This window comes from Amblyraja radiata, unplaced genomic scaffold (assembly GCF_010909765.2).
Source record: "Amblyraja radiata isolate CabotCenter1 unplaced genomic scaffold, sAmbRad1.1.pri scaffold_391_ctg1, whole genome shotgun sequence".
NCBI lineage: Eukaryota > Metazoa > Chordata > Chondrichthyes > Rajiformes > Rajidae > Amblyraja > Amblyraja radiata.
In genome coordinates, this window is record NW_022630518.1 from 115,195 (window position 1) to 134,443 (window position 19,249).

The following is a 19,249-nucleotide window of genomic DNA, read 5'->3' on the forward strand; positions in this document are numbered from 1 at the left end:
ACTCTTGTACTTGGAGCCTGATTGTACAGTAACAATTTTTACTGAACTGCATGCAAAAAAGCAATCTCACTCTACCTAGGTACACGTGACAAGAAAGACATTAAACTATACAAGCCCCAGAACAGTATTGAATAGCAGACGACTGCCACAGCAGTATGAATGTATGAAACAATGTGCATGGTAACAGTGATCTTACTTTGGTCGTTTGAGAGGTGCTGGCTTGATGTTGTACTTGTCAGAAATGATTGGACCAGGGATGATCTTTTTTGGCTGAACGGGAACTGCTGGTTCCATCTCCAGACCTGTAAAAAAAAAACTCATTAGTTATAACATTAACGTAAGCTTTCAGTTTAACACAGCGGGTCGAACTGCTGCCTCACAGCGCCAGAGACCCGCGTTTTGATGATGACTGTGAGGAGTATGCACACTCTCCGTGACTGCGTCGGTTTCCTCCGCATGTCCCGGTTTCCTCCCACATCCCAAAGTCGTGCGGGTTTGTAAAGGTGAACTGGCCTTTGTGAATTGCCACTAATGTGTAGAGAGCGGATGAGAAAGTGGGATAGCATAGAACTTGTATGAACCAGTGATCAGCATGGTGGGCTGAAGGGCTCTCTCTGAAGCACAAATCACATTCTCTGACAACAGTAAACCTCTGTAAAACAGTTAATTTCACAAATAATCTGCATTGCAAGGAAATGATTCTCCATTTCCACAACTAGATGGTGCTAGTAGGTATCTTATAGCTTACACTAAAAAGATTCCATCTAGTTCAAATTAAACCAAATGTTTGGGTAAATGACAAATGCATGCCAAAAATGTATTCTCTGCTCCATTGGCTGTGTTGTAGACATACTCCGTGATATGAGAGTAAAGCATGGAGTGAAGAAGATAGGAAAGTGGGCCAAAGAACGTCCCCACATTATAGTTGCATCCGTTCTTCACTCAAGCACAGAGAATAATGAAAGGCCTGGATAGAGTGGCCGAGGAGAGGATGTTTCCACAAGTGGGACTCCAGGACTCAGAATTAAAGGACGTCCCTTTAGAATGGAGACGAGGAGGAATTTATTTTGCCAAAGGGTGGTGAATCTGTGGAATTCATTGGCTGTGGTTTGCCAAGTCAGTGGGGATTTTCAAAGGAGATGGATAGGTTCCTGATTAGTAGGAGCATCAACGGTTATGGCTAGGACGGAAGAATGGGGATAAGAGTGAAACACAGATCAGCCATGATGGAATTCTGCTTGTGTGTGTTATGGAGAGCTCACCTGTGGACCGGAACTTGGCGTGACTGGGGGCCGTTGTCCGCAATGATTTGGGCTTCTCTCGTTTCATCTCCATTTCTTCCTCCTTCGCCTCCTCTCGGAGGTCCGAGTTGGGTTCTGGGACTCTCTCGGAATCTGGCGCTCGAACCTTTCCTTCATCTTTCCGCTTCTTTTTCTCTGGAAGTTTTTCTACAGATTTTAAAAAAAAATTAAAAATCAAGTTTCAGAGTTGAGACAAGAAACATACTGTTGGAATTCAAAACATCCCTAGCAACCGTGTCATTTAGAAACATAGAATACAAGTGCAGGAGGAGGCCATTCAGCCCTTTGAGCCAGCACCGCCATTCAATAAGATCATGGCTGATCAACCTGAATCCGTACCCCTTTCCTGCTTTTCCCCCCCATATCCCTTGATTCCGTTAGCCCCAAGAGCGATATCTAACTCTCTCTTGAAAACATCCAGTGAATTGGCCTCCACTGCCTTCTGTGGCAGAGAATCCCACAGATTCACAACTCTCTGGGTGAAAACGTTTTTCCTCATCTCAGTCCTAAATGGCCTCCCCTTATTCTTAAACTGTCACCCCTGTTTCTGGACTCCCCCAACATCGGGAACATTTTTCCTGCATCGAGCCTGTCCAATCCCTTAATAATTTTATATGTTTCGAGAAGATGCCCTCTCATCCTTCCAATTTCCAGTGAGGATATGCCCAGTCGATCCATTCTTTAATACAAGCCCGGACGATCCATTCTTTAACCAAGGATTTACAACAAATGGCATGAATACTATGTGCAAAAAACATAAATTTGCAGATTCCACTTGAAATCTAAAGATCTCATTAAAAAGCAGTCAGAACTACAAAATGCTTATCAACACACTGTATCTTACAGGCAAAAATACTCTGCAGCTGCACAGAACAGCAGGGGAGGACAGCGACAACATCGACCCCATAAACGCCGACCCAGTTCCACTGCCAGGACAATGGCCTATAGGACCAAGTTAAGACTCTACATTTTTAACAACTGTATACTTGAAGGTTACAAGATGGCACCTATAAAGTGGTGACTGCGGGTGCTTGTCTATACAGAACTTGTACGTTCTCCCCGTGACCTGGGTGGGTTTTCTCCGATATCTTCGGTTTGCTCCCGCATTCCAAAGGTGCACAGGTTTGTACAGCTAGGTATAAATGCAAACTGTCTCCAGTGTGTGTGTTCGGGGATCGCTGGTCGGCGGGGACTCGGTGGGCCCGTTACCGCGCTGCATCTCTAATGGATACCAGCAATACAGTCACCGCTCCATTTGATCAACGGATGCCACCTTATGTCAGATACATCATTTCTAGTAACCAGTACTAATTAATTTGAACAAGAATGGAATTGTACCTATCATTCCAGAGCCCAAACTCTGAGATCGAATGAGAGTCATCCAATGGTTGACCAAAACCTGTGCCAACCTCCTGAGCTCTGAAAGAAACCAGAAGAAATTATTAAAAGCAGCTCTTGATCAGATAAGAAAGGGTTCAGGTTCCAAAAGAACCTTTCTTTGCGCTAAGATTTCTGCATTCTCAGGGAGTACCAAATGCTGCAAATGGCGTGAAGTCAAAAATCTCCTACCCCGTGGGGATGCAGTAAATCAAAAGCAATCTGAGCTCGCTTTGACAAGCTGCAACATGCATGCATGCATTCATCAAATCACCATTGTTGCTGCATGGACGAGTATAGGCACCCAACAAACTTGCCCCACCCCCCTGTTTTTTAAGTATCTCACTTAACAGGTCAACAGATAGACCTGATCAAGGGGAATAGGGCTGCCTTTCAAATAAAGATCTATTAAATCCAGTGGCACTGAGCAAGTTAGATACTACTAGTTAAATAGAGGCGTAGAGTATACAAGCCCTTTAGCCTAACTCGCCCACACCGATCAACATGCCCCATCTAAAGTGGTCCCATCTGCCTGCTTTTGGCCAATATCCCTCTAAACCGACCCGATTCATGTCTGTGTGTTAAACGTAGTGATAGTACTCAACTACCACCTCTGGCTGGTTCCATACACCCACCACCCTTTGTGTCACTCCTCAGACTCCTGTTAAATCTTCCCCATCCTCAACCTATCCCCTCTGCTTCCCGATTGCCCTACTCTGGGCAAAAGACTGTGTGTTCTATTCCTCTCATGATCTTGTACACCTCTACAAGATCACCCCTCATCCTCCTGCGCTCCAAGGATTAAAGCACGAGCCTGCTCAACCTTTCCCTATAGCTCAGTCCCGAGTCACGGCAACATCCTGATAAATCTTCTCTGAACCCTTTCAAGATTGACAACATCTTTCCTATAACACGGAGACCAAAACTTATTTAAATTTTTTTTTAAACTACTACTGGATTCAACAGATCTTTATTTGAAAGGCATCCCACACGAGTTCCCTACCCTTCATTATAGCAAACTTTGTGATAAAGTAAATTAAAAACCTTTGTTGCATTAAAGATTCATCTCTCATTTTTTCGTGAACCACACCACCACCATCAGTGACAGCCAGATTACACATAAATTGCACTGGTACCCAACAACGATATTGTTCAGATCAAATAGTGGGTGAGTAATGAAAATCAAACTGCAGTGGAGTTCTACTGCAGACATCTTAAGAAAGTATAGGCATGTAGTAGGCAGTACAGGAAAGATCAAAATGGACATTTACCGTCTCAAATGACAAAGAACAATACTCCTGCTTTTTCCCATATCCCTCGATTCCTTTAGCACCAAGAGCTAAATCTAACTCTTAGGGCTAAAGGAATCGAGGGATATGGAAAAAAAAAAAAAATCAGGAACGGGGCACTGATTAGGGATGATCAGCCATGATCACATTGAATGGCGGTGCTGGCTCGAAGGGTCGAATGGCCTACTCCTGCACCTATTGTCTATTGTCTAACTCTCTTGAAAACATCCAGTGAATTGACCTCCACTGCCTCTGTGGCAGATAATTCCACAGATTCACAACTCTTTGGGTGAAAAAGTTTTTCCTCATCTCAGTCCTAATGGCCTACCCCTTGTTCTTAAGCTGTGACCTGGACTTCCCCCAACATCAGGAACATTTTTCCTGCATCTACCCTGTCCAATCCTCTACGAATTTGATATGTTTCTATAAGATCCCCTCTTACACATTTCTAAGACCGCCAACAGAACAATTAAATTGTTGGAGACACAAGGAACTGTAAATGCTGGTTTAAAAAAAAAGACAAAGAGTGCTGGAGTAACACAGCGGGTCAGGCAGCATCTCTGGATAGGTGACTTTCGGGTTGTCACCCTTTACCAGATTGACTGTGAAACGTCACCTATCCATGTTCTCCACAGATGCTGCCTGACCCGCTGAGTTACTCCAGCACTCTGTGAAACGTCACCTATACATGTTCTCCAGAGATGCTGCCTGACCCGCTGAGTTACTCCAGCACTCAGTGAAACGTCACCTATCCATGTTCTCCACAGATGCTGCCTGACCCACTGAATTACTCCAGCACTCTGTGAAACGTCACCTATACATGTTCTCCAGATGCTGCCTGACCCGCTGAATTACTCCGGCACTGTCTTTTTTTTTTAACAATGAAAGTCTTGCTGCAGCTTCACGGTCCATTAATGCATCAACATACAATTAAATATCCAATCATCAATAACACCACAAATTCATAATCGATAATAGCTCCTATGGGGTCAGCAAGTTCACAAAACAAAACTATTTTTTTGCAATTACTTTTTCTACAAGATGCAGTATTTCTACAAATCGAAGGACCACCTTACCTTCATCCTCAAACGTCTTGCTCAACTGTTTCACTATCTTGGCAGTGTTATTCTGAAACAGAATGAAGCACAGGTTAAGAAGTTGCTCGCTGGATTTTATATGAATGCTGCTTTCTGTTCCCCACCCCACAGGAATGGAAATGTGTACATGTTGTGTATATAATGGGAAGTGTAACTATAAGACCTGAGTTCTAGAATGGAATGATTTATGTCACATGATATATTCAATATTTTATCAATCTCGTGAATAAGTGCGAGTATGCGCAGTGTACTTTTGTATAATAAAGATGACCCACACTGGCAACAGTGTGGACCGAAAACCTGCGCTTTGTTGCTATCTACATGCAAAAGTTGTAATATCTTACAGAACACATCGCGGTTTCCCCAACACAAATCAAGGCAGGTAATCCTGGACAATTCAGTGTCATAGCTTGGAAACAGACCTCTCGGCAGAACAAGATGCCCCATCGACACTAGTCCCACCCCATCAATGTCCCTCTAAACCTTTCCTATCCATGTACCTATCAAATGTCTTTTAAATGTCATAGCACCTGCCTCGACTACCTTCTCTGGCAGCTCATGACTGACCTCTGTCAGCTCCAATTGCCAGCACTCTCCACACAACCCTTGATTCTCTTAACATTTAGTCATACTAATCTGCTGCCTCATGGTGCCAGAGAACCAAGTTCGTTGATGACCCCGGGCGCTGTGTGGAGCCCGCACGTTCTCCCTGTGACCAGGCGAGACCAATCCCAAAGACGTGCAGGTTTGCAAGTTAATTGAGCCTCTGTAAATTGCCTTTAGTGTGCAGGGAGTGGATGAGAAAGTGGGATGACATTGAACTAATTGAACATTGAACTAATGTGAACGAGTCATCGTTGGTCGGTGTGGATTGAAGGGCCTGTTTTGATGAAAATAACCCTGCACTCGTCCAAGCCGAGAAATTTCAATGTTCCATTACACGTTGCTTAGGTACATGTGACAATAAAGTACCATTGAATACAGATCTAGTCTTTGATTGAAGACAATGACTACCCTCTCCCTTAATGGAAGTTCTTTGTTCAGGGTTTTTATTTACCTGTTTCAAATGGTCCACTTTGAGTGGTAACAACTGCAACGCCAGCAGAATCTGCTGCAACAATGGCACATTGCTGCCAGTTTTGGAATAGGCCAGCCAATTATTCAGCAGTTTGTAACCACCAATGCCGATGAACCTTCAGGAAGGAAACAAATGACAGGTGACTATTTGCATCTCATGATATCACAGACAATGTAACAAATTATGATTGCTCGTCATGCTGAGAGTAGGTAATTGGAATCAAGAACTAGAGGACATTGGTTTAAGGTGAGAGGGGAAAGATTTAATAGGAATTCAATAGCTCTTTCACATGGAGGGTGGTGAATATATGGAATTAACTGCCAGAGGAGGTAAAATGTGTAGGCCAAATAGCCATTTCCATGCTGTACCCCTATAAATAAATCTGCAATATAGGTCAAGGTGCAAAGAAATAGTGAGAAAGAGAAATTAAGTGAACTAGGCTTGTACTGTAGTCTCAAGCCTAGGGGGATCTTATAGAAACTGACAAAATTCTTAAGGAGTTGGACAGGTTAGATGCAGGAAGATTGTTCCCGATGTTGGGGAAGTCCAGAACAAGGGGACACAGTTTAAGGATAAGGGGGAAGTATTTTCGGACCGAGATGAGAAAAACATTTTTCACACAGAAAGTGGCGAATCTGTGGAATTCTCTGCCACAGAAGGTAGTTGAGGCCGGTTCATTGGCTATATTTAAGAGGGAGTTAGATGTGGCCCTTGTGGCTAAGGGGGTATGGAGAGAAGGCACGGGATACTGAGTTGGATGATCAGCCATGATCATAATGAATGGCGATGCAAGCTCGAAGGGCCGAATGGCCTACTCCTGCACCTATTTTCTATGTAAAATAATGAGGTGACATTGCAATAGACAAAATTCTGAGGGCTTGGAACAGTAGATGCTGGGCATTTGCTGCCCCAGTTAAGACATCCAGAACTAATGGGGTGCACTTTAATCTGGAGGCAGTCTATATAGGAAAATTGTGGAATAATGTTTCCACTCTAAGGACTAAGACGCTTCAAATCCTCTATCCTGGAGGGCTATGGAGTCGATCATTGATTGTATCCAAATTACAAATCTGCAGAGTTCTGGATATCAAAGAAATCATGGGAACTGAACAGAGGTAAAAGATTAGCCTTGATCTTGTTGAGTGGCAGAGTAAACTTAAGGGACCATATGGCTAACTCCTTTATCTTTTACACTCTATGGGATGGAAACCATCGAGATAGGGCTAGGGGAATTTTTTAATTTATTTTTTTTTAAACGGCATCACTCAATCAGCAATTTATTAACTATTTTCTACCACTACTTCATTGTTATGCTCTTAACACAAATTAAAGCACTATCGTTGACAGACATACACCAGTACCCATCTTGCGAAATGCCCAAGAGCAACTGTTTGTTCTTTGCAGGGATGTTCATGCAGCAATGTGTAGCCAAAACTAATTTTTGGATACTGGGGGGGAAATCGAACGATAGGGAGATCAAGGAGGAAGATGGATATGAAGTTATAGGCCATGATCATTACAAGATGTACAGGCTTGAGGAGCATTTACACTTCACGTTTTCACTCGAGGTTGTATACACAACCCACCTTCAAGCCTCCATTAATGTGAGTCTCCGTGCCAGCATCATCTTTAAAGAAGTACAAGATTCAGCGCGGCACAGTGGTTGAGCTGCTGCCCCACAGCGCCACAGACCCGGGTACGATCCTGATCTCGGTGCTGTCTGTGTGGGCTTGCATGTTCTCCCCTCCCCGTGACCACGTGGGTTTCCTCCGTGTGCTCCTGTTTTCTCCCACATCCCTAAGACGTGCAGGTTTGGTTAATTGGCCTCTGTAAATCGCCCCCAATGTGCAGTGGGATAACTAGGTGTGAATGGGTGATTAACGGCCAGCGTGGCTTGGTGGGCTGAAGGGCCTGTTTCCACGCTGTATCTCTAAAACTAAATCTATTGTGTGAGCAAGGGACAAGACTCTGGAGGCAAACTAGATTGTTTCCAGCAGTAATCAGAGCACAGTTCCACGCCGAATCCTGCATTGGAGTTTGGGTGCTGAGCAGGAACCATCATTTTTAACAAAATGATTAGTAAAAGTTAGCTGAAGAAAATGTTTCTAATTTTTTGAACCCAATCATACTGACATGCTAATGGTGTGGATATGCACAGATAAGTTATGTGTAATAAGCAGTATATAGACCAAACAGCTCAAGGATAGCTATACCAAAGAGGAAATTAAAACAAGGACACAGATAAACAAGTTAGAAATTATCACGCTTACTGATTTAGGATATCCTCAGACTTGGTCTGTAGCAGAATGTTTAAGTACATACATCTGCTGACTAACTTTTTTGATTCCTTCATCAATCTGAAAATAAAAGGCAATGAAGAAGTAGTTATTACAATCTGCACTGGGAATTGTGGCCAGTATCCAGATATACGTGCAAAAGCTTGAAAGATCGGAGTGTGGCAATCACAGTGGACAACTTTCGTGCGGACCAGTGGAATCTAAAAAGGGCCCCAAGTTTGACAGATTTAGAGGGATATGGGCCTAACGCAGGCAGGTGGGACGAGAGTAGATGGGATATGTTGGTCGGCGTGGGCAAGTTGGGCCGAAGGGCCTACTTCCACACTGCATGGAAGAATCTGCAAGATACAAAGATTGGTGGACTGCAGGAGGTAGAGAAATGTCACTACTTGATGGAAACCTGCCAGGATTAGGTCGAATGCCAACATTACACCCTTCCCAATTCATCAAGTCAATAAGGTTGTGGTGTATTGGATCCCAAGGGATTTCACCCAGTTGAATTAATCTCCATTCTCATTGATAGCAACCATTGAAGTCTACAAAAATGATGTTAAGGATTAGCAGGTAGGTAAAAGTGTAACATATAGATCTTATAGAAACATATAAAATTATAAAAGGACTGGACAAGCTAGATGCAGGAAAAATGTTCCCAATGTTGGGTGAGTCCAGAACCAGGGGCCACAGTCTTAGAATAAAGGGGAGGCCATTTAAGACTGAGGTGAGAAAAGACGTTTTCACCCAGAGTTGTGAATTTGTAAAATTCCCTGCCACAGAGGGCAGTGGAGGCCAAATCACTGGATAGATTTAAGAGTTAGATAGAGCTCTAGGGGCTAGTGGAATCAAGGGATATGGGGAGACGGCAGGCACGGGTTATTGATTGGGGACGATCAGCCATGATCGCAATGAATGGCGGTGCTGGCTCGAAGGGCCGAATGGCCTCCTCCTGCACCTATTTTCTATGCAACTTCATGGACATCCAGGGCAGAAGGTGTTGTGTATCAGCCGACATGAAAAATATACAATCATGTACTCCAATACAAAGAAACTTTTAATTACAGAGGTAAAAATCATTGGATGGTAGCCAGTGTACATCTTGGGTCTTGCCACCAGCATCAAACCAAGTCATGTTGAAAAATGCTCCAGAATCTGAGGATGAAAGTAGCAGGAACAAAGACTACCATCCCAAGGAACACATCATCCATGGAAGCAGATACAATAGCAATGTTTTAGGTGGCATTTGGACAGATATAGACGGGTAGAACTCAGAGGAATATGGACTATCTGCAGGCAGGTATGCAGCTTAAATTGGCATCACAGACATGCTTGGTCTGTTTCTGTGCTGTCCTATTCTAGGCTCATATGAGAGGCCATCAAACGTCTCCCATGTTCCTCACACTCTGTATCAGCAATGTAGACATATGCTGCAGGGGTGGCCCATGTGGAAAGATACTACTAACAAGGGAATTGAAAAGGATATGGTAGAAACATGTAGCTTGTGTGCAATTGCATGGAACAGAGTGAAGGTTTACCTGTAAATTCTAATGACACCATCGCCACTTTTAATTTCCCCATCTTTACCAAGGAGGCAGTCCAACCCTATTAGGAGCTCTTTTGGATCTACAGGCCCCGAACCCATTGTATCAATTACCCTAAAAAAACAAAATATAGAGGTCAGTCTTTTACCTGTTTCCCCCTCTGGTCAAAAACGTTGTAACAGAGCAGTTTGACTACTGAACCGCATGAAGTTTATTCGATGCACGATAGCATACTGATTTTTGAACTTGTCATAGGGAGAAACACTTAAGTTATCCCCCATCTTGTCTCCTAAACCAGTTTTGCAAGAAACTGCTATGTTCGTCTTGTTACAAAATCATTGGGTCACTTCTCAACCCAGACGCTTATAAATAGGTTTGTTCAAGATTCTAGAGAAACTTCATTGTACCAGCAAGTAAAAACATAAAATTCTTTTTTGTAAAAACACACCAGGCCTCCTAAGACGACTAATGTAAATTTAAATTCTTTTGCATTTGTTCAGGATGGTTCAATATCAAATTTTGTTCCCATTTGAAGCACAAATTCCAAACCATCACCATCAACTTACTGGGCCTAAACTATGATGGACGGCAGAGGTGGACCTTTCAGCTTCAACCAAAGGACAGAATAAGCATTGATTGAAGTGAACATAATGCTTCTAGTCTTGGATTGAATCTGATGGGCTATGCCTAGCATTTTGCCACGTACAATGGATTGTACATCGCATATACAAGTCAACATTTGTCTATGCAATCTAATTAAACCATTTGAGCTATACTAGAGGCATAATAGGATCCAACCCAACCGCCAGAATACCTGGACCATCCTCCACGACACACCCCATTCAAGAACGGCTGGTAACTTCCAGGATATAGGCGAGGTCATATTCGGCCTCTTCTCATCTCAACTATTTTTTTAAAATAAATAAACGCTGAACATTTAGACCAACTCCATTTGACTACCAGCCTTCATGGTGCTGTAGGTACCTTGTATTTAACTAGGTATTAGTTTCTGATGATAGCCTACCTAAACCAAAATACTACTGCTACGTCAAAATTCTACAAAAATATTATAGGTGCTTTGATGCTGAAGTGGTAAGTTTAAAAGGCAAAGAACCAAATTATTGGCACTCATATGTTGCCATGCAAGATTTTCCACATGACTCAAGCAATTAGTGCACTTTCCAATTACAAATTAGTCGTGCATCACAAGTTTTATATTTAGAAAAATCAGATCTGCATACATTAAGCACAGAAATGAAATTTTGCTTTGATGCATCAGTCCCACAAGGAATTGATTTCAAAACAAAATTCCAGCTGTGCGTAGGCCTACACTGATCAGTATATACTGTAATTTAAGTTTTGTGGATGCCAATCTGAATAATACTTTTAACAATTATGCTAAGGGGAGCAAGCTTGGCTAATAGAATGGCTGAGTACAAACAGGAGCTTCTTTGTTGACTACTGCAACAAATGGCAATTACTGCTTCAAGGGCTGTCCAGCCTACACTAATCAGTCCAATTATAAGTGCACTAAAACTGATGTCTTATTGATATGTCATAGAAAATTTAGATAGATTGTGGGCTTAAAGTTTATACATATTTGGATCTCAAATCGTCAACTTGGGTGTGCTTGTTATTGATGTTGTGCAGTTGCTTGGTGGAGCTAACATCAAGTGATTGAATGGAAGTATAATCGTATTCCCAGCCAGAGATGGGAACAAGAGCAGGACGGTGTGGCTGGTGGCCAAGCTGTGCTGCAACCAGAGGTCTGGCTTCAGGCTCAGCTGCAGTGGCTCCCTGCAGACCGTGGAGTTGTTGTCCCTGCACAGGTCATGTGCAAGAGAAATGGAGAGGAAAAAAAAGAGCAAAGGAATAGACAAAGCAGTGATGATCCAGTTCAGCATGATCCACTAGCAGCTGAGTACAGGAATCAGTTCTGCGAGATCTCCAGGCACCTTGCTCAGCAGAGGTCCATGGTCTGGGAGACTACAAGGAGGGGAGAAGAGGATAATATTAATAGTTTTGAAAAAATCCTGCTTCAGTGAGGGTCTCTGCAAAATTTCTAAATGCAATTTTGAATTGAATTGCTCTATACTGCAGATAAAGAAACCTGCTCATGTTTATGTTCAAAACCATTTATGGGGTAGCTGATCATCTAATGCAAAATATACTAAATGGTTTGGCACTAGTGTTGAGTGTTTGCATGGGCAGGACCCTCAGCTACAAACTAACCCACCCTCAGAAACCAGAATACCTGCTGCTGCTCAAGAATCACCTGCCAAGTAGTTTAGTCCAACCATATCAGTCCCCTTAATACAGATTCCAATGTCAAAATTTGCAGCCAGCTCGGGATTGAATATAGCCAAGATTGTATTGGTTTTTTTTTTTAAATCCACCCAAAATTGAGAACCCTTCACCGAGGCAAGGAAGAACAAGCAGTGGCCTCAGAGTTGAGACCAAGCCAGTCACACTGACAAGACAACATATTTCAGGGATTGTGCCCTTGTAAGCAGGGCAGAGGTCAAAAACAATCTTTAGCTTCACCCTTGTACTTGCAGGATTTTTTTGTTTTGCTTTCTGCACCGCATAACTTCCACAAAGCTGGCTTTTTTTTTGTGTGGATTTTTTTTCCCCGGTGCTTGTTGCACAGTACTTCTAATAAATCACTGCTACATACATAAAAGTGCTTTCCTACATCTAGATGGTGGAAAATACTGGCCACTGCATTTTATCGCTGTAGCTGCTTCACTATCTGTGCCTGTTTGTTTTAAAATAGCAAGAGCCAAAAGTCTGCTCAAAGTGTATGAGGCCGACATTAAAATGGATGACTCCACATCTCATTGCACTGAACACTGGAGACACCCACCTGACAAGCTGTCTTCACTGCAGCTTGACGGAATATTGCTCCACCTACAGCAATGAATTCTATGAACGCTGTCAGAATGGTGAGTTTTATACCAAGCTCGTTTATTTGCCTGCATAAGTGAAAACTTCCACAAATATGCAGATCTGTCTGGATCAATGTTGGTCGCCTACATACTGCATCAAGCGACTGGCAGAAATTCTACCAAACTGCAACCAGATTTGAAAAAGTGGTGTCTCTCTAAAAGCTTTGGGTTTTACAGGCCTCCGATATATGAAAACTTGCAGGTAGAAAATATCAATGTTACTAGAAGCTTGTTCATTGAGAACAGGTTTAATGAGCATTGCCGCACCTGACAGCAGAACCTTATCCATAAAGTGGAAATTACCCAACCTGCAGTAGATCGGGAACATCCACTTTGAATGACACTGCCCAGACTTAAGAGATCCCCCATTCATTATTTGCTGAATTAGTCCTTACCCCAGTCCTTACAAGTCGCATTAATCACCAACGGGTCCGGTTTCAAGGTGAACTGAAACCGAAGCCCTTCTCAAGCTACGTCATGACTGAAAGTTCATCTGCAGTTCCGATGGTCTCACTTAATTGAACGGAACTGCATAGTTATGGAAAGAAATTGGAGCGAGTGAAAGGTGAACTGCCATGGTTGGGGTTTTTTTAAAGCAGCCCATCAGAGATAAATACAGAAGAGGTTAATTATCCCATTAAAAAATGCAATAGTTAAACATCTGTTCAATAATGCATGGAAATTGTGATTTGCTAATATTACAACCCTACATATATAAGCCCATTCCTTCCACCCATCACCCCAATCATTCTAACTGCTAGGTAAAAATGTTAATTCCCAAATCTTTTAATGAAGCAGGTTGGGTATCAAAACAGGTTTCCCTTAGAAAGCCAAATGATCCCTTAACTGTTGATGGGCTTTACAAATCAAATTGAAGTCAGGCTGTTGAGAACCCCAGAGGAGAAAACTATTTTATTCACCAATACAGCCTTGTATTCAGCCAAGCACCCAAATAAAAATACTTGTGTCACTGAATGACTGATTGACCAATATTCCCACAGGGAATACTGGCAGCACAGCTTGAATTCTTTCATGTATATTATAGTTGAATAGAATGCACTCCGAGCAAAGCTGAAGACAGTCAGCTACATATAACTCATTTACATTTTTGAGCCTGGCCTTAAGAAATTGAATTTTACAGCCAGAGTGGCTAACTGCAGATTCATTTAGGTGGTTCAGAGAAATGCTGTACTTGAACTACATAGTTGACATGCAGCTTATTTTATATAGGATGTGCTTTAGTGCTTAAATTAGGATTATAATTTCCCTAGGAGTGCTTAATTCATCTCCTGGAGCAGAAATAAAGATCACCAATTCACTCCAAATGAACACAACCCAAAACATCATTCACGGATAAATTTTGCAGCACTTGAAGATAAATCAGTTGTTTGCCCACAACATACAGTATATATAGCCGCCAGTGAGAAAGACTTTAAATGGTTCTTGCTTTCTATTTGCATATGTAACCAGTGATGCATGAGATTAGCTTATATTATATTCTTATCCAACTCAGAACAATCCATTGTACATCAGTGAAGTGATACAAAGGGCTGACTTAACAAATTAACCCACATCATTTCAGTGAAGGTTACCACTGGACCAAATAAGAGCGACAATAATTTATTTAACCAAATGGCTTATATGTGGGGCATTATGTCAGCAAGATGCAAGACTGGTTATCTTTCCTGCGTTTAATTCCTTACCTCAAAGGTAGTTTGACCTCTGGCCTAAATCCCTATATATTAGAGAACACTAACACGACTCCATTGCTAGTCTGCACAGAAGCAGTGATTACCCCAAACCATTCACGCATTAGAAATCACGAGTGGCGTCGGCTTTCATTATCTTTGGCCTCTTATACAATGAAAGAGCAGGGGCGGGGTATTCGCCCCGCGGCGAAGCGACTGTGCCCTCTCGTTTCTTCAAACACGCAGGAGTGGGCGGGTTAAAGAAATAAAAAGTGCGAAATGAACTGAATGCTAATTAACTATCTCGGGGTTTTAAACAACTGATGCTGCACCGCATGCTGGAGGTTAACGCATTTCCGTTTACCATTATCCCTCCCCCCCCCCTCCTCCTCTCAGAGCTACATATAAGGTTATTTCGCAACGTGGAAATATCTTAAACAAGATTCAGACATACACGCATTTTGTAATCGCACTTGTGCGATTCACACATTGTACGAGCAAAGGTGAATGTCGAAAATGACGGGTGATTTCGAAATTAATTTGACCGTGAAGCAAGCTCACTGGAACAATGCCGACAAGATTTGTTGCATGCAGGTCTCGAATATTTTGCTATGGATCTGTTAGAATGGCAAACATCACACTCGCTCAAGACAGCAATGAAGTCGTGAAATGCAATTAACGTTCAGAAAGGTTTGCTTACCAGTTTGCATGTGGCTGTCACTGATGTTTTAAAGTGCAGGATGTTTTAGCTTCACCTCCCCCTATTCATCAGCCCTATTGTGCTGAGACCTAAACAAGTACAAAACCGTGCAAGCTTGGCACTTTAGCTCCACTATGAAAAGTGAAATCGCTTTCCATATGAAGTTGCTGTCTGCAAATTATGCACCTATACAGAAGACAGATTAGGTTATGGCCTGCAAGTCGTGTACCTACGGCCCAGTGGTAACTTGGTCACACAGGTACTGGTTTTTCATGACATTCAATCGATGGAATCAAAAGAAGTTGATTGATACCGTGAAACGTTAATCACATTACAGTAATCTTTACAGTTAAAGATGTCGCAAACCCCCCGAAAAACAATGTAGTACCAATCAAGCCCTTTAAAAAAACACAATCAAATGACATTGCAAAATGGATCCACGGTTCCTTGATGCGGGAAGAAAATAATTATTTCTTATCACACGACCAACGGCATCTGTTCGCCACCTAAGACAAGCAGTTTCCAGTTATTCCTCGAGGGGAGAGGAGCGGGACAGGGAGGGGAGGGGGGGTTGAACTTGCCATTTGAAAACAATCATTTCTCACTGAAGCGACTCGAGGGGGGGGGGGGGAGGTTGAAAAAAGGACACGAAAAGTGCTGGGAATGTGATCGATCTATCCACATTAGGTGGGCAGAGATGGGATATGGGGGCTGATTTTCCGAGGCAGTCCATGTAAATGCCTCTCCTGGTTGAAAGAGTCCATTGGCTCAGCGAGAGAGAGAGAGAGAGAGAAGTGGAGGGAGCTCTTCGGGTTTGGAGGGGAGGGGAGGGGGGTGGAAAAGAGGAGGAGAGGTGGGGGTGGCTGAAGATTATATCACCTCGGTTTGAGTCAGCGATTATGACATCCGGCCTCTGTGTGGCTCGGTTCCTTTGTGGCGTTTCGGGAGGGTGGAGGAAGCAAAACAGGTTTTTTTAACAAGGCAGCAAGGCAGAGCCACCCGCCGCCATCTTAGGGCAAGACGGCCATCTTAACGAGCAGCCACGGCACAAAATACATTCAAAAAGCATCAAACTCTCCCCAAATAAATCCTGCTGTACTTTTCCACCTCCCCTTCCTCCTTATTTAACCAAAAGCAAAAACTATTTCTCCTTCCCTGGGAGAATTACGCGCAGCAATCTTTATTTACAGATTGCACGACCTTCCTTCCTGATTTCTTCTCTTTTTTTTCAATTTTAAAACGATCCTTTGCCCTAGTCTCACACACACACACACATACAGACAAAGCACAAAAAATTACGCTTTTATTACCACTTTAAAGTGTGTGTGAGCTCATTGTTTTGCGAACCCTACCCATTTTTTCCCCCCTTGCCTTAAAAACGCTTTCCCCCTCCCGCCTCGTACGTCCCTTTAGTTAATAGATAGGCACATCTTTTCATATATAGAGATACAAAAAAAAAAGAATCGATTTCATTGCCCGCTCCTCCCCACCCCAAAGTAATTTTCCTTTTCTTTTTTTTTGCCAAAAAGCGAAACTTACTATCAAACTCTCCTTCAGCGCCTCGAGCTTTTTTTTTTATGTGCAAACACAACACAATTTTTTTGTTAAAGAGACCTTCATGGCTACTTTTGCAAAGAAATCAGCATATTTTGTTTCAAAATGAGCTTATGGGTAAAGTAGAGGTCGGTTTTTTTTTTGCTTGATATTTTTTCTCTCTCCTTTTTCGTAACAATAGCTGGGCGGGTTTTTTGGGGAGGGGAAAAAAAAAAAGTGTCCCGAGAGTTCCTCAAACAAGAAAAACCATGAAAAGGATTTTTGTTTTTGGTGAGGTGGCGGCTGTTTTGTTTTTTGTTGTCCTCACAAACACAAACACACACACACACACCAAGGTAGAGAGAGAGCGAGAGAGAGAGAGAGAGAGGGGGAGAGGGAGACTTCTTTCCCCGGTCGTCTTCGCCCAAAAGAGGAGGAGGAAAAAAAAACCTGCGGAGAAAGAACAAGAGAAACAAGATTAGCAAAGTAAGCAAATACTGCAAAAAAAATAATATTTTTTTAAATCGACTTACATTCGATATAATATTAAAGTCTTGATCATAAAAAGTCATAAAATTAAATCTAACGGCTTATTGTGTATTTTTTTGGGGGGGAGAGATTAGATGAAATAAAAGTGGGAGCAACACCCTCCCCTCCTCACATACCTCAGACCCCAGGCTGCAATGGCGCTGCCGCATGACGCTCACCCTTTATACCCACGGCGCGGACGTCACACACGGCCGGCGGGTCACGTGCAGGGGGGAGCGAGGGCGGCCAGCATCTTGGCCCCCTTCCCCTTTTTATTTTTACACCCCGCCGCCCCCAATCTTCGACTTTGCCCCGGCCGTCCCCACACGGACGCACCCGGGAGAGTTTAAATGTGTTTTTGTTAAAGTGCGTTTGGCTTGTTTGCCCGAGCTCAGGGCGGGATGGGTGACGTCAGAATGAATCGCGGATATCTGACAGTTGGCGCACGCGCAGTGGAGGCGGTGCGCAAACCCCCCCCTCCCCCTCCCCCCACCCCTCCCCCCCCCCACACACACACACACACACACACAAATAAAACATTAATAATAATAATAATAATAATAATACATTTTATTTATGGGCGCCTTTCAAGAGTCTCAAGGAAAAACATGTAAGGGGAATGAAATAAATAGTACAGACATGACTAGTACACAAAGTCAAGACAGAATTCAATTCAAAACACAATATGAGGCAATTAATGCACAGATGAAAAAGGGAGGGGGACGTGGGGCTAAGGATAGGCATTAAATTAACACCTTAACACCGAACCCCCTCACGGTCTTTAACGCCCCTGAATAAATTGCGTGCCGTTTTACCTCGTAATCATCGAGGAGAAACGAGAAATGATTTTTAGATAATTTTAAATGACTCTTAAAAGTATGTGCATAGCAATCTGTTTGTGGAATGGTCTGGAACAGGAGATACAACTTAGCACAAGCATAATTCAGTTTAAAAAGATGTACAAAAACACTTGTTTAGAAACATAGATACATAGAAAATAGGTGCAGGAGTAGAGGCCATTCGGCCCTTCGAGCCTGCACCGCCATTCAATATGATCATGGCTGATCATCCAACTAAGTATCCCATCCCTGCCTTCTCTCCATACCCCCTGATCCCTTTAGCCACAAGGGCCACATCTAACTCCCTCTTAAATATAGCCAATGAACTGTGGCCTCAACTACCTTCTGTGGCAGAGAAATCCACAGATTCACCACTCTCTGTGTGAAAAATGTTTTCCTCATCTCGGTCCTAAAAGATTTCCCCCTTATCCTTAAACTGTGACCCCTTGTTCTGGACTTCCCCAACATCGGGAACAATCTTCCTGAATCTAGCCTGTCCAACCCTTTAAGAATTTTGTAAGTTTCTATAAGATCCCCCCTCAATCTTCTAAATTCTAGCGAGTACAAGCCGAGTCTATCCAGTCTTTCTTCATATGAAAGTCCTGCCATCCCAGGAATCAGTCTGGTGAACCTTCTCTGTACTCCCTCTATGGCAAGAATGTCTTTCCTCAGATTAGGAGACCAAACCTGTACGCAATACTCCAGGTGTGGTCTCACCAAGACCCTGTACAACTGCAGTAGAACCTCCCTGCTCCTATACTCAAATCCTCTATGGCAAGAATGTCTTTCCTCAGATTAGGAGACCAAAACTGCACGCAATACTCCAGGTGTGGTCTCACCAAGACCCTGTACAACTGCAGTAGAATCTCCCTGCTCCTATACTCAAATCCTCTATGGCAAGAATGTCTTTCCTCAGATTAGGAGACCAAAACTGTACGCAATACTCCAGGTGTGGTCTCACCAAGACTCTGTACAACTGCAGTAGAACCTCCCTGCTCCTATACTCAAATCCTCTACGGCAAGAATGTCTTTCCTCCGA

General features: G+C 42.9%; 1 protein-coding gene across 5 annotated transcripts in view; it reads right to left on the minus strand.

Annotated features, from left to right (window-relative positions):
- The window catches only part of LOC116969900 (serine/threonine-protein phosphatase 1 regulatory subunit 10-like), a 36,425-nt gene extending 18,919 nt beyond the window's left edge, over nucleotides 1-17,506 (minus strand). Inside the window, exons 1-8 of one of the 5 annotated variants that reach the window (XM_033016655.1) lie at nucleotides 16,850-17,506; nucleotides 9,969-10,088; nucleotides 8,413-8,499; nucleotides 6,122-6,257; nucleotides 5,044-5,095; nucleotides 2,640-2,720; nucleotides 1,263-1,451; nucleotides 197-302 (exon numbers count right to left, since the gene is read on the minus strand). In XM_033016655.1, coding sequence (XP_032872546.1) covers nucleotides 197-302; nucleotides 1,263-1,451; nucleotides 2,640-2,720; nucleotides 5,044-5,095; nucleotides 6,122-6,257; nucleotides 8,413-8,499; nucleotides 9,969-10,075 — 758 coding nt within the window. In that variant the 5' untranslated portion in view covers nucleotides 10,076-10,088; nucleotides 16,850-17,506. Of the gene's footprint in view, nucleotides 1-196; nucleotides 303-1,262; nucleotides 1,452-2,639; nucleotides 2,721-5,043; nucleotides 5,096-6,121; nucleotides 6,258-8,412; nucleotides 8,500-9,968; nucleotides 10,089-15,891; nucleotides 16,138-16,189; nucleotides 16,812-16,849 lie in introns of those variants that run through there. The other 4 variants (XM_033016656.1, XM_033016653.1, XM_033016654.1 and 1 more) reach the window with 4 other exon arrangements.
- Between the last annotated feature and the right edge of the window lie 1,743 nt (nucleotides 17,507-19,249).